Here is a 14210-nt window from a genome sequence, read left to right as displayed (position 1 = left end):
GAGAATGACCCTATTCAAAAGGCAAAAGATCAGGGAGATACACAGTTAAGTTATTCACCAAGATGCTCCCCCCAGAAGTATTACCAGAGAGGAAGGGAGTCCCAAGCTATGCTGGTGGGAATGGTTGTGTAGATATTTCTCAATCTCTGAACAAAACCTGAGCAACTTCTCAGCTTGAGATTTTTGCTTTATCTCCCCTGCAGACGAGTTGAAAATATAAAGAAAAATAGATAGTTTTCTGCAATGACTGAATGCTTCAGGAACTGTTACCCATCAGTAAAAATGAGTGTTACAGGGCATTTACTGGGTAGCCATTCTTTGTGGCTTTATGGGTATGAAATGCCCATGTCTACCTCATGAAAAGTGAGACCATGACCCAAACTTCTCTTCCGGTAATCACTGTCTGAATAAACTTTTGCATTTCACATGAAAGAATGTTTTCCTTACTCGAATCTGGTGCAGACGGGCATGGTGGCTGCATCATGCTGCCTGCCCTGCTTCTGGAAATGGCTAACAGGGTTGGGGAATGGGGGCAGCATTCTCCAGGCAGGACAGCTGAGGGAAAGAGAAAGGAAAACAGGGGACATAGTATATGTACCTTCTGAAAACAGTCAGTAGCCAGGGCATTAACATGAGACACAGGCTGACTGCCCCCAGAGCAGCTGCCATTTTGGAAAGATGTATGAGATGGGGGTGGCAGGCAGTGAATGGACAGTGTGGGCAGAGGGAGGGAAGTGGAACCTTGGATTCGGAAAGGCTTCTAGCTCATGTCTGCCTACAATGGCTGTGGCCATGGCGCACCCAGAACAGAAGATAGCATGGCAGGATAGCATAATAATAAATACAAATGTAACTAGTAAATTTATTTTAAAACAATAATACAAAATTTACATGCTGAGGCTCCTCCATGGGATCAGCCCCCTCAGCCCCAATCTGGGTTACTACCTGACAATGAGGGTTGGTTGCTACAGAGCAGGAACTGAGCTCGATTCTACCTGGCCATCGTCAAGATCCTGAGTCCTGCGCAGATCCTGGCTTTCTGGGGAGACCTCTTCACTGGCCTCCTTAGATTCATCCCTCAATGAGTCTTGCTGGTCATCCTAGTGGTAGTGGGGGGAGGGGGGAAAGGCAGCCACCAGACTCCACAAGCTGCCTAGGTTGGGTGGTCTTGTAGTTATATAAAATCCTGTCCAGCTCCTCAAAAATGGACAAGTTACATGTCCCCCACTGGAGTTTCTCAGTTCTCCATCATTTCAGTGGAGGTGCTCCAGAGCGGTCTGCTCTTTATCCAGCACTGTTCCGCATTCTGGTCATGTCCCTCATGGACATCTGACTAGCAATGGCCACAAAACAGTCTTTATTCCAGTGGCTGCCACAAGAGCTCCCTGCACTGACACCTCCCCAGATGGCAATGAGACAGGATATTGGTGAAGCTGCTCAAGACATGTTGTAGGTCTTCGGCAGTAAACTGGAATCCAGGGGAGAATGGATAAAATCTGACTGTGTGCCAATTTATAAATGAGGGAGGGGATATCTGGTCCACTTGACCCCAGAGCAGGGGAGGGCACAAAGGTAAACAGACAGGTCAGTAACGGTCACCCACAAAAGAGTGTGGGATAGCCATTACAGACTGTGAAAGTATTTTGGCACAGCATTGTGAGCACATGAACAATAGGCTGGACTAGCTTGCTTCACAGCAACATTAGTTCACTTTGAATGAGCACTCCAGAGTTTGCAATAAATGTAGAGTCAGTGCACTAAAAATGAATTGCATCATGGGTATGCAAGTGTTCTCAAAGCAGATTAACTCAAAAAACTGTGGATTAACCTTTCCCTCCCCTCGACATGTGGACACGTCCGTGGTGTCACTTTTAAAACCAGCAGGACTATACAGCTGCAGAATCTTAATGGTGTCACTTAGCATACACATATGATCTCAGAAATACCCACACACAACTCTTTTCCAAAAATCAGAAGAGGAGTTGGAAAGTAAAGAAGTCACTTTATGATATCTGCCAACATCCTGGATAGCTCAGCAGTGATTAACCATGTTGTTTTCTGGGGCAGGATTTCTAGTACCTGGGCAGACTAGAAGCCCACTGATATTTTCTGTTGGATCAGCCCTAGAGGACAACTGAAATGCTTTTTAAATCAGTAAGTAAATACAAAAGAATATTTATGAGTTCAGATATCAGTGTCTCTCTTGCAAGGAACTGATGTTATCACAAATACCCTAAATCAGTGCAAGGTATGCTGGTCCCAATCTGTTATAGGGGACAAGTTGTGTGTCTCAGGAGAGTGACTGTGCAAGGTTATTAACTTGCAGTAGAAACAGAATCCTGAAGTCAAGTCTCAATAGCTAAAGAAACCTCTGTTTACTTGTAAAACGTATGTATGAGTAATATTAAGGCTGCAGATGTGTATTCATATATTTCAAAGCATTTGTCTTCATCTTTAGCTCTCAGTAACAAATTTTAAAGTGAGTGAACTGTACATATTTCAGAGTCCATTTCACCTCTACATTATTTCTAGCTGAAGTATAAGATCATATGTTCAAAGCAATATGTTTGTGTCCTACACACTATACAGTCCGCTTGGAATTTCCTTTCTATGTAAACACTCTACATTATGTACTATTACTTCCCTCAAAAGAATTAAAAATTAATTGACAACAAAAAGAAAACATTTATTGCTATGATACATAGTATCAGAGGGAAATAATTTTTAAAATAGGGTTTAAAAACTCCAAAAACTAAAATCTTATTTGATTACAGAGGCTTTAGTGTGTGATTATACAACATTTGAATATTCTATAAATATTTATTTTATGCACAAAGAAATCAAAGTTCAGGGAACAGTAAGCATCCATATTCCACTGTATATACTGGCATTAGTTACAACTAGCAATCTGATCCATCCATTCAATTAATGTTGACTTCAGCTGCCTCTAGGGCAGCACCTCATAGGACTGTAAAGATGCAATGGAAGGAGTTATTACAGTAATTGGTGTTTCCTTTTTCTTATGGAGCAACTAAGAAAACTGCATTTTAATAGTCATTGATATGCACCAGCGAACCAAACTGCATATGACCGCATCATTTGTACACAACATTTTTGATACACTGTATGTACAACATGTTTAGAATTTTCAGGACAGGTAGAATTGAAATGGTCATTATATAGCACAGGTTACCACAGGGGGAAAAAAGTATGCTTAAACAGTGTTTTAAATAGTGAAGCTGAAATATTATTTTAGTGACTATATATCTTCTGGAAAGTAAAAATAAAAAAAGTAGTATCTGACATACTTCCTGAAATTTTAATACTGGCTTTCAGGTATTAACAATCTAAAGTGCTTTCATGTTTCATACTTTTTTAAACTCTCAATTTATACAAAATTAAAATATTTATAAAATTCTTTTGTAAATGTGTGAATGTACAATTTAGTTTACCCCCGTTGCCTTGCCCAAGAAATTTGCATTACCATCTTCAAACTCTCTCTTTTGAAACCAAGGCTTTGAATTTGTTCCTTGAAGATAAGCGTCCAGAAAGTAACAAATACCAGGAATATCACTGGGAAAGTTTGGAGGAAGTTCTTCTCTTGAGCGAGGTGTGAACACAAAATCTGGATATTCTTTTAGCAGCCTATGAGACAATTAAAATGACTTGATTAAATATGAAATCAAACACTAACTGCTACTGCTAGTGAAAACATTCTTCTTTTTACGTGTCTTGTAAATTGGAGCAGAATTTGTTTCAGTATCTATATGTTATTTTAAAAGAGGATATATTGTCTTGCTTATTTAGCATAACCTTTGCTCATTGATTGACATGCTTGTACATGAGATACTCAAACAGGAACATAGTCTCCTTTTTTGTCCATACAAGGCATGTTTGTATTTCTCCTTGTTCTGAATGTACATGATAGATTTGTTGTTAACATTTCAAGAGACTATTTAGCACTAAATAATAAATCAAATTATTATATAAACCTGGCACCAGAATTCATCTTTCAACCAATGAGATGCTGAAGGATTTGTCAAGTAAAATATTTAGACCTAATATTAAATATAACCTTTATGCTATTTTACACAAACTTCCACTAAAGCCAGTCATCTCCTCTGGCATCTGAATTACAAACAAAAAGTTTACTTCTACATTTTAGAGATAATTATTGACACAACATATGTGAAGTTGTAAGACACCTTTGTGTGTAAACTATTAAAAGGCTGTGAGAATACATGCAATCAACAACTTACGATAGTGCTGAAATGATAGAGAAAGGAATTCTCCATCTCAGCCAAATCCCTGCCATCACAATAAGCCTGACTGAACGTCTTACTGAAGGTCAACAGATTTGAGCTCCTTCGCACCAAGAGAGGTAGCAAATTCCATAATTAAGTGCCCCGCATTGAGAATGTCCTTCCCAATGAAGTTGGAGAGACTAGGAGGGTGAAGTAATATCTTTTATTGGACCAGCTTCTGAAGTTGGTCCAATAAAAGATATTACCTCACCCACTTTGGCTCTCTAATATCCTGGGACCAACACAGATACAACAACACTGCATACTTCCCAATTAAGTATAAATCAAGGAACTATCAGCTCAAACATTCCAGCTGATCTCAACTGCCAGGTAAAACAGGACAAAAGAGATGGACTTGGATACTTAGGGTCCAACTCATAAGGACTAGATAGATCAAAACTGGCACCTTGAATTGAACCCAGAAATGAAGTGGAAGCCAGCATAGTCTCTGAAACACAAGTAAAATATGGTCTATGTGCAAAACACTGCTAAGAAAGCAAGAAGACATAATCTGCACTAGCTGAAGTTTCCAGGTGATCTTCAGGTGTAACCCTAAGTAAAGTATATTGCACTAATCCAATCTAGAAGTGACACAGACATGAATAATGGTGTTGAGGACTATATCTGATATGTGACTACATCCTCACAACTTATTTGCCATGTGCATATAGAAAAAAAAAGCATTCTTGGCAACCAAGGTTACCTTGACACTCTGAAGAAGCTAAGGATCTCATAGACCTCCATTGTGAGCTACAGGAACAAAAGGCAGGGTACCTCCTTAATAGAAGGAACAAATATCACTTCCCCGTTGTCTCTGGTTTCTTCCCCCACCCAACATCATCACCTCAGACTTTATCTGAATTCATTTTTCAACCAGCTCACTATTATTCAAGCTGTGATTTTTGCCAGATGCTGGAAAAACCAACGGATTATATTGACCTGGGGATGTGAAATAAAGACTTAGAGCTGTGTATCATCAGCAAATTCAAACAAACCTCATTATTTCCCCTAGTGGCCTCAAATATACATTCAACAGGAAGTGTGACAGAACAGTATCCTTCTGTATCTCACAAGGGAGAGCCTTCTATCTGACTGATTGAATAATCTCCTAACCCTGTATTCTGGGTCTTCCCTGTGAGAAAACAGCAGAGCAACTTAACTGCAACTCTGTGTCTCTCCAGTAGTGTCCACAGAACTGTCAACAATGCCTTGGGGTCAATGGCATCAAGGAAATTTTTAAAAATCAGATGTCACTAGAGTTGCTTTGCTACAATCTTCTCAATTATCTTTCTTAAACAAGGAACATTCAAGATCTAGTGATAGTAGCCATGCTTGTCAATGTCTAGAAATGTTTTCTTAAGAGCCTACCAACTGTTCAGTTAGATTGTTATTTCAAAGGTGCCTAAGTGAGTTAGTTTCCTAGCTCCCATTGAAAATCACTTAGCTCAATGAAGACCAGATACCAGGAGATGAAATAAAAGATACAAAGCTTCAAGGTTAGTAGCAAAATGTATTTAAGTTATCAAGACTTTTTATTGTTCTAAATAGGGCGGGGAGAAAATACATATTAGCTACTCAGCCTCACTCCACACTTTGCTTGTGGCTGTCCAGCTCCTGAGTAAAAATAATCAAGGTACAATCATGAGCAGTAAGGTCAATGGATAAAATAGGAAAGCAAACAATATTTTGAAAAGAAAATGAGGGAAACAATTGTGAAAGTACTGAAGAAACAGTCACTAGTTTTAGATTATTTTTTTGGTAACTATACGCTGTAAATTACTGTACCTGTAAGTTGTTGGACTGACATTTATTTTCCTAGGTATACTGCAAGACTCAAACTTGTTGGCAAGGGTTACATTGTTTCCAAAGAGACAATAACGTGGCATTTTAACCCCAACAACTCCAGCAAAGACGGACCCAGAATGGAGGCCAATACGCATCTTTAAATAAAATATATAAAACAATATTTGTTAGCTAAAATAGTTTAATCTATTGAAATCAGTTCATTTGATTGGTTCATCCTTAATTAGAATGATCATGAGGTGGGGGTCATCTCCTTTAGATGCATGTATTCCATTTTCATTAGAGGGAAGTAAACCTGCTCAGGGAGAGACTAAACTGCTTAATTTTACGGCCATAAATATTAAACAGACATTCATTTGCTTATATAACTGTGATAAAGTTGATCTCTACAGCCCTAAATTGATCTAGAAATTACATCAGGAGACATAATAACTCTCAGTGTACCTTCCTGGTTATTTAGAGGGAAGGGGAATTATACAGTGGAAAGATGGGTTGGTGACATGATTAAATAAATGTAAGAAGCATTGGGTTTTGTCTTAAGGTCAGAGTTTGAGCTCTAAAGAAGGAATATTATGACACATGTACACCATAGTTCCAGTGGTAGAAGTGGGCATACCTAGAATAAAGCCTGGTTCTAAGATATGGGAATTGAGTAATTGATCAAACAAGCAGGCTATCGAATGCATAGGTCAGTTGGAGTATGCAGAAGTCTCTTCTTCTGTAATTAGTATTAGGGTTTGCATATTTTGCTTACTTGATATTGTTTTTTGTGTTCCTTCTGTTTTATTTGTTCTCCCTTTAAAGGACCTCTTATATGAACTATTCTCTCGCACTTAGAGAGGGTCTCTCCAGAACAGTGTTTTAGCACAGTGTGGAACACTGTGGAGAAGCTTGCATTGCTACTACCAGTGCTACACCATTCTTTTGCATCTCTACACCTTTAACAAGAGCTGAACTGATATTCTGTATAGTTTTAAATAGAAAAGCAGAGCTCTCTGCAACAAAAACATCCACCACACAGCAGAGCCCACGAATGTCTGGGGTCTGGACATTAATATAGCAGACTAGCTTAAAATAAGAAATTTGCAGTCAGGCATCTTTTTTCAGAAAATTTATTTAAAAAATAGAATAACAAAGCTGAGACACAGTGCACAAAACAGCTAATAATTCTATTAAGAGATCAGAAATGGAGGAAGCTTCACTTTTATTTATAAAAAGCTTCCATTTGATGCTTGTAACTTCTTATGCAATACACATTATTTTCTGCAACTCTTAAATGAATTTTATAAGTTTAATAGTATCTGTCTTTCAAAACTATGACATCAGCATTTGTGATAGAAATTGTGAAGTTCTTCATTAAATATTGTTAAAATGTTTCCAGCATCTTTCTAATTACATTTTATTTTTTTAATTTGTTGTGACTTATAATAAATAATGGGACATGTTTATAACAGTAGGGTGGCATTCTTGCTGATAAAGTGTGGAATACATAGCCATCTCAAAATAACTTTTCTTGGACTTCTATCTGAGTCACAAGAATTATTTTAACCCATAAAAGAGGAACTGGATTTAAAAACAAATGAATAAAGATGCAAGGAAATGTACTAAATAATAATAATAATGACTGGGGCCCAGAGGCCTCTAGACTTAATAAAAACAGGATCCAATCCAAATCTCATTGAATTCAACAGAAAGACTTCCCTTGACGTATGTATTTTGGATTAGAGCCATATTTAGTACTCCTGGTGAAACTGATCAAATGTTTAGTTGACCATTCTTTTAATGTAGACATGCACAGGAGTAAATTTGTTCATACTAGTTCCATTTTTTTAATGAGATGTAAACCCATGCCTAAAATTAAGCACATGCTTTGTTAAATTGGGGCCTTACTGTGTTGTAACCCCACCGTAGCTGACTGAAGTTTTGCCCAAGTTAACGTTAATGGTTTAACACAAAACTGGGATGGAAAAAACTGTCATGTTTTAGACACTCTTGCAATAAGGATTATTGTTGTCCTTTTGGTGATTCATATTCACCCACTGCCTCAAAACAGACCCTTCCAAATGTAATTATCTCACTGACTTCATTTGAGAGAGACAGGCTTAGTCTCCTAATTAAAGTATCATAACAGAATATTGCACATTCATGGCAACTTTATTGCTATGAAACACTGAACAACAGTAATGTTCTGCGAATGATTTCAGAGAATTTCAGCCCTCCTAATGGATTTTAGACTTTTAGTTTAATCTTTCCTTCCTTACAGAACCCTAATCCCTAAGAGAATTAAAACTCTGGTCCTCTTGTCAGACCATTCCCACACTCTCCCTGTTTGTTCCAAGTTATTAAACGTTACGTAGGTGACATTTCATTGCTGACAAAATAATAAACATTTCCACCCCAGCAAAAAAATCTATACATGAATATGTTTCTAATATATTTGCCTGACCTTGATAGGCTCTCCATGGGGAGACATCACCTCATCTGACAGCTCCATCATCTTCAGTGCCATCAATGCTATTTGAACAGCGTGTGTCTCGCTTTCTTTGTGTAAACCTCCAGCCACGCAATAAGCATCTCCAATGGTCTCCACCTAAACATATACATTTGTCTCTTACTGTCTATGCAGTCTGAGATGAAGAAAACATATGGCATAGTTTTAAATGCTCTCAATAAGCCACACCCTGCAGTTCTTACTAAGACAAAACTGCCACTGGATTCAATTGGAGTTTTATCTGAGGAAAGACTGAGTCCTAAAAGATAATTGGATCAAGTCCTGCAAAGAGCAATTGCAAAGACTGCCTTGCATTGGTGATGGCAATTGCTTTATTATGCTAAAATATTTACCCCCTGCTGTGGGTCTCTGGCACCTACTTTGATCAAATGCTTACCCCCGATTCACCTGAGAGTGTATCTGGGAGCAGAATTTTAACCTAAGGCCTCTAACTTTCAGCAAATTTCCCACATGGTTGCACAATCAGCTGACTTTGTAGACAATCTCTGTTTCATTTTGTGACCTGTCAAACTATTATAGTTAAGGTCAGTGTCAAAATAATTTTTCAAATCCTATTATTCTCTATACCAGCTTAGTCTCCCTTGCCTTCCTTTCCCCCCCTCCTCCTCTGACCCCCAAGATTGCCATAGAAATGCAATAAATTCTCTACCTTGTAGACATCTAGCTCTCCGCACTGGTAATCAAAGCGAGTATAGAGCTCATTAAGCATGGTGATAACCTGCATAGGTGAGCACTGGGCACAGATGGCAGTGAATCCTACAATGTCAGAGAAAAGCATTGTGACATTATTAAATTTCTTGGCTTGCACAACTTGTCCCTGCCACAGCTGCTGAGCAACCTCACCAGGAAAAATTGAGCACAAAAGATCTACTGTCTTCTTCTTCTCCTCTTCCAGAGCTTGATGGGCCTTCTCAAGAGTAGCTTTAAGCTTTCCTAATCTCTTCTTTAGTCCATCTTGAGCTCTGGCTTGTTCTCCTATCAAAACAACATCCCTCAGCGCATTATGAATTGGAATATCAGAAAGGTATAATCCACGTCCCGTAAAATCTTCTAATCTGTCCACACAGGGAGATCCCAAGAACAAGGTGGCACCGGATTCAAAAATATAGATCATTTGGCCTTTAAGATCCATTACCTGAGACAATAAAAGAAAGAAGAGTCATCCACAGCTATGGCAATAATTCAGGAAGGGCTTCTGAAGAATCAGGGCAGACAGGCTGTATCACACAAGGAACGGTTTGGTCCTATGGCCTTGTATTTTTTAAAAATAATTAAAAGGAAACATATGGTGCTGTGCTAAAGTTCCCTTAAAGCCATCCAGTGGACCCAGGCAATTATCAGAACTACTGTTGGACTCCTAGATGCCAAGGTAAAGCAGTACTTACTGATAAAATGCCTATGTCTGATATGGCAACAATAAGTGTCAGTGTATATTGGGGAGAAACCAATAGCCAAGAGCATAATTTTGTGCATTTTTGGTGTGCATTTGTTGATCAGAAATCTATAGATCTGAGTTAACTACATTATCTGTTTCATGCACCGACTTGTTTATGTTTGTCTGTGTGTCTGAAGGAAGTGGGGGAAGGAATCCGCTTCTACTTCAATAGAAGAACTTTACAAACTAACACAATTTAAAAATAAATAGGCATAAGTAACATGAGCATCATGTTTTAACTACACAAAAGAAAGCAAAATGTTTTGCATTAACTATTTTCTTTTGTTCTCTTTCACACCTAATCATATAGTATGTGAAGGTATTGCATAGCTTTCATTAACATTGCTTTTATGGGCCAAACTTTCAAAGAGCAAACACCCTATGTTGTTTGCAAATGGACATTTGCACGTGTATGTACCTGCAAAGGCAAATGTATCGTTTGCAGGCACAAACAAATACATATACTTTTGAAATCTGTCATCTCTTAGAGTTTTTAAGATACTGCCTATTACTGTATTTGAGCTACCAGTAAAAGAAACAAACCTTAGATAAACTCACTAAAGCAGCATTGTCATTTCCCCCCACTTTAAGGTAAAAGTTGATTAAAACCTTTAATACATAGGGTTCTTCAGATGGTGGGGCTGAATGGCTCAGCTACTCATTAATGGGGGTTTGGAGCCCATCTCATATAAGTCATAAGTTCGAACTGCGCACAGGTCAATGATGATCAAAAGCTGCTGTCAGAGCAACAGTGTCTTAGCCTGTTTGCCAGTGACGCAGTGTCCACAGCACTAAATAAATAAATATATCACTAATTGGCATACATGAGGACACTGTCAGCAAAGGTATCAAAGGCTGAATGAACCTGGAGAATGAACTATCCTCTCACCCTCTCCAGATCAGGGATAAGGCAGACTAGCAGGGCACTGTGGTAAAGCTTTCAATGCCACTTTCTCTGCCTCTGTTCTGCAGATGCTCTGTCCCTTAGCAAATGTAACTGTCTCCAAAGGAACAGTGCTTCCTTGGCTTTACTTTTCATCTCAACAACCACCTGTTACATTTTCTTAATATAAACAAATATAGGGCCAAATCTTGAGGTCCTTATTCAGATTAAATTCCGAGGGAAGTCAAAGAGTTTTGAGTGAGTAAAAGCTTCAGGATTTGGCCTACATTTTGTTACACAACATTCTGCATCTGACTAGAGATGACAGTATAGTCTCCTGTTTCCTGGAGATACTCAAGTTTAGAAAATATTATTATAATCATTATTTTGTTGTATTAGCTATTGGGAGGCAGAAAATCTAAGATTATAGACTGTACCTTCTTTATAGTGGTTATTGATTTATAACCCTGCCTCCAATAAAGAAAAGAAAAGCAAATAAATGCTTCACAGAAATAATGCTTATGCATCAGTTCTTACCCTTGATGACTTCTTAACAGCATTGTCCCATCTCTTCACTCGTACAGTAAACTGCATATTGAGCATTGTCATGATCCCACTAAATGTGCAGTTTATTCTAGGGGTAAGAATTTCAAAGTACTCCTCGAAGTTAGGATTTGCTAGAAATTCTCTCCTGTTCAAAAGTCTCCTTATCCCATTGCCAACTTGCAGAACAGCCATATCCTTGTCAAACATGAAATGAAATGGGAAAGTCTTACAGAACAGAGAGGCGGAAATCACAAGAGAGGATTGTGGTTTACATGGAGATAAGGAAGGTCTTGTGCTTTTGACTAGTACAGAGTACAACAAATATGGCTGGTTAATAAACTCCGTGCAATCATTACGAAAGCAGGGGGGCATAAGCATCACTTCCACTTCGGTTTCATACAAAATATGAGCTGCTGCCTTAATAATGCCAGGCAGAATGAGACTAGTTATTTTCTTAGGAAAGAAACAGTACACGTTTAAGAAGTCTTGATCTTTTTCCAGGCATAATATGGAGGCTTCCTCAAGTTTGCTCTTTTCGTCTGCTTCTTGGCAATGGCCACTCTGCTTCAGAAGGGTATTGAAACTGTTCAAGAAGTCCTTAAGGGTTCCTCCAACAACTCCTAAGATGTGTTCATCCTCTTCATAACATATTTTGAATAGCTCTTCACCAAGAGATTCCTTTACAGTTTCAACTGGAACACCTACAAATGTAGATCCACATTTCAGTCAATCACTTTGAGTTTCAATCCATCCCCCCCCCGGCCCCAGCACTAACTCATACCCTTCTAGCACTATACTTCCCCATCCCAGCACAGGCATCAAAAGAGACTCTGGTTTAGAATTAACTTAGTTAAGTCATAATATCCAGTGACTGGGAAACACAGTCTGGGTAGAGCTTGCATCTTAACCTCTTGTTTTCTCCTTATATAATCTCCCTTATCAAATACAAGTTTTGTCTCAGCTAAACATCTTCTGCCCAGTAGTGCTGAATTGGGCTCCTCAAAACTTTGCCAGTGTCATTCCTAACCAGTTAGTAGGTCTTGCTACTGAAGGACACAAGACTCCACCTTCCCTCCAGAGATGCAGAAAGAGCCACTCTTGGCTTCAGGAATTAAAGCATATTTTGGCACAGCACTTACCTCTAGGTCAATAAGCTAGTCCTATATACAGCACAGCTAAAAACAAGACAGGGACTGTTCAGGTTAGAAAAGAGATGACTAAAGGGGATATGATAGAGGTCTATAAAATCATGAATGGTGTGGAGAAAGTGAATATGGGAGTGTTATTTACCCCTTAACATAACACAAGAACCAGGGGTCACCGATGAAATTAATAGGCTGGCAAATATACAGAAGTACTTCTTCACACAACCCATAGTCAATCTGTGGAACTCATTGCCAAAGAATGTTGTGAAGGCCAAAAGTATAACTGGTATAACTAAAAGTATAACTAAAAAAAGAATTAGATAAGTTCATGGTGGATTGGTCCATCAATGGCTATTAGTCAAGATGACCAGAGAAGCAACCCAATGCTCTGTGACGGCTAGAAGTGGGGACTGGTGACAGGGGATAGATCACTTGATTAAATTACCCTTTTCTGTTCACTCCCTCTGAAGCATCTGGCACTGGCCTCTGTCGAAAGCCTGGATACTGGGCTAGATGGACCATTAGTTTGACCCAGTATAGCCATTCTTATGAGTTCCATGTTTTAGATCAAACTTGATCTGTTCTCCCCGGACTGCAGTAGGCTGCTAGTTATTTAGAGGGTAGTACAGGTTCAAACAAATCTGGATTTCAATTTCAATTTCAATTGAAAATGTTTGACCAGCCATATCTGTAATCCACTGGTGAGTATGTGTAACATATCCCACTCTGATATGAGTCTGTTACAGCCCTACATAAAGCACTTTGGTTCTTTATCTCAAGTTGTACAACTCACGCTTTTAGTTCTTTTAGCATTTAGTCCCCAATTCAATCCCAGGTGTGTACAACCAAGATTAGCGATTACTTAATATTATTTAATGGTATCATATTACCTGCTGCATTTGCATGATCAGTGACTATTTTTTCAAAATCTTCTCTCTCCCCATATTTCCTGCAAAGACCATAAAAATGTAAGTTTAAAAAAAATCTGCAAAATCAACAATAAAACTTAATGAAGATCACAGTGCAATGAAAAAAATACTAGGAAAGTAACATAAAATATCTTCCCCATGCATGCTGTGTAAAGATTAGCTCTGTCGATCAATATGCAAATTTTCATTTAATCACAAAAGGGCCTTGGTATAATATTACATTGCCCTGTAAACTTGTGATACATTCATGTTTTACGTGGTCTGATCTTGAATTAAATGGTTAGAAATATAGGTCAAATGCTATGGACCTTAATTGACTGAAATTCTCATTGACTTCAGCATTTGGGCCTATCGTGACATTTTCTACCTGTACTTGTATTCTATAATCTATAATATAATCAGGCATTTATTGAAATTATGCATTTCTCTGAATTAATTTACATTAAAAATGCATGTCAGAAAATATTTCTATTTTACTGACAAATATCAGGGGTAACTCCATTGATCTCAAAATTAGTTAGTTCAGTGGAGTTGCTCCAGATTTGCACAAAACAGGAATTAGGCCCACTGAATTCTCTTGAGGTAATCAGGATTTACTGACAAACTTTGAGCTAAACTAAGGATTATCCTTACCTTAATTTAACCAATACATT

The 14210-nt window shown here is 38.3% G+C and overlaps 1 protein-coding gene across 2 annotated transcripts; it reads right to left on the bottom strand.

Annotated features, from left to right (window-relative positions):
* Window positions 1-848: 848 nt before the first annotated feature.
* Window positions 849-14188, bottom strand: GUCY1A1 (guanylate cyclase 1 soluble subunit alpha 1). 2 transcript variants are annotated; one of them, XM_038400518.2, is made up of 6 exons: window positions 13519-14188; window positions 11475-12184; window positions 9269-9754; window positions 8554-8697; window positions 6090-6244; window positions 849-3645 (listed from the first exon to the last, which is right to left on the bottom strand). In XM_038400518.2, the coding sequence occupies exons 2-6, from the start codon at window positions 11859-11861 to the stop codon at window positions 3444-3446; spliced, it is 1374 nt and encodes a 457-aa protein (XP_038256446.2). In that variant the 5' UTR covers window positions 11862-12184; window positions 13519-14188; the 3' UTR covers window positions 849-3443. The 2 variants fall into 2 exon arrangements, with proteins under 2 accessions (XP_038256446.2, XP_043369378.1); XM_043513443.1 differs by lacking the exon at window positions 13519-14188 and having other exon boundaries at window positions 9269-9375; window positions 9463-9754; window positions 11475-12004.
* Window positions 14189-14210: the final 22 nt, after the last annotated feature.

This window comes from Dermochelys coriacea, chromosome 4, assembly GCF_009764565.3.
Source record: "Dermochelys coriacea isolate rDerCor1 chromosome 4, rDerCor1.pri.v4, whole genome shotgun sequence".
Taxonomy (NCBI): domain Eukaryota; kingdom Metazoa; phylum Chordata; order Testudines; family Dermochelyidae; genus Dermochelys; species Dermochelys coriacea.
Note: the sequence above shows the minus strand (reverse complement) of the source record. Positions and strands in the feature narration are given on the sequence as shown.

Coding starts and splice junctions, on each gene's coding strand:
- GUCY1A1 (XM_038400518.2), bottom strand. CDS start 11,861: ATGCTTATGCCCCCCTGCTTTCGTAATGATTGCACGGAGTTTATTAAC. Junction 8,698..9,268: donor GAGAGCTAGATGTCTACAAG/GTAGAGAATTTA, acceptor GTATATGTTTAG/GTGGAGACCATTGGAGATGC. Junction 6,245..8,553: donor CCCATGGAGAGCCTATCAAG/GTCAGGCAAATA, acceptor TTTTATTTAAAG/ATGCGTATTGGCCTCCATTC.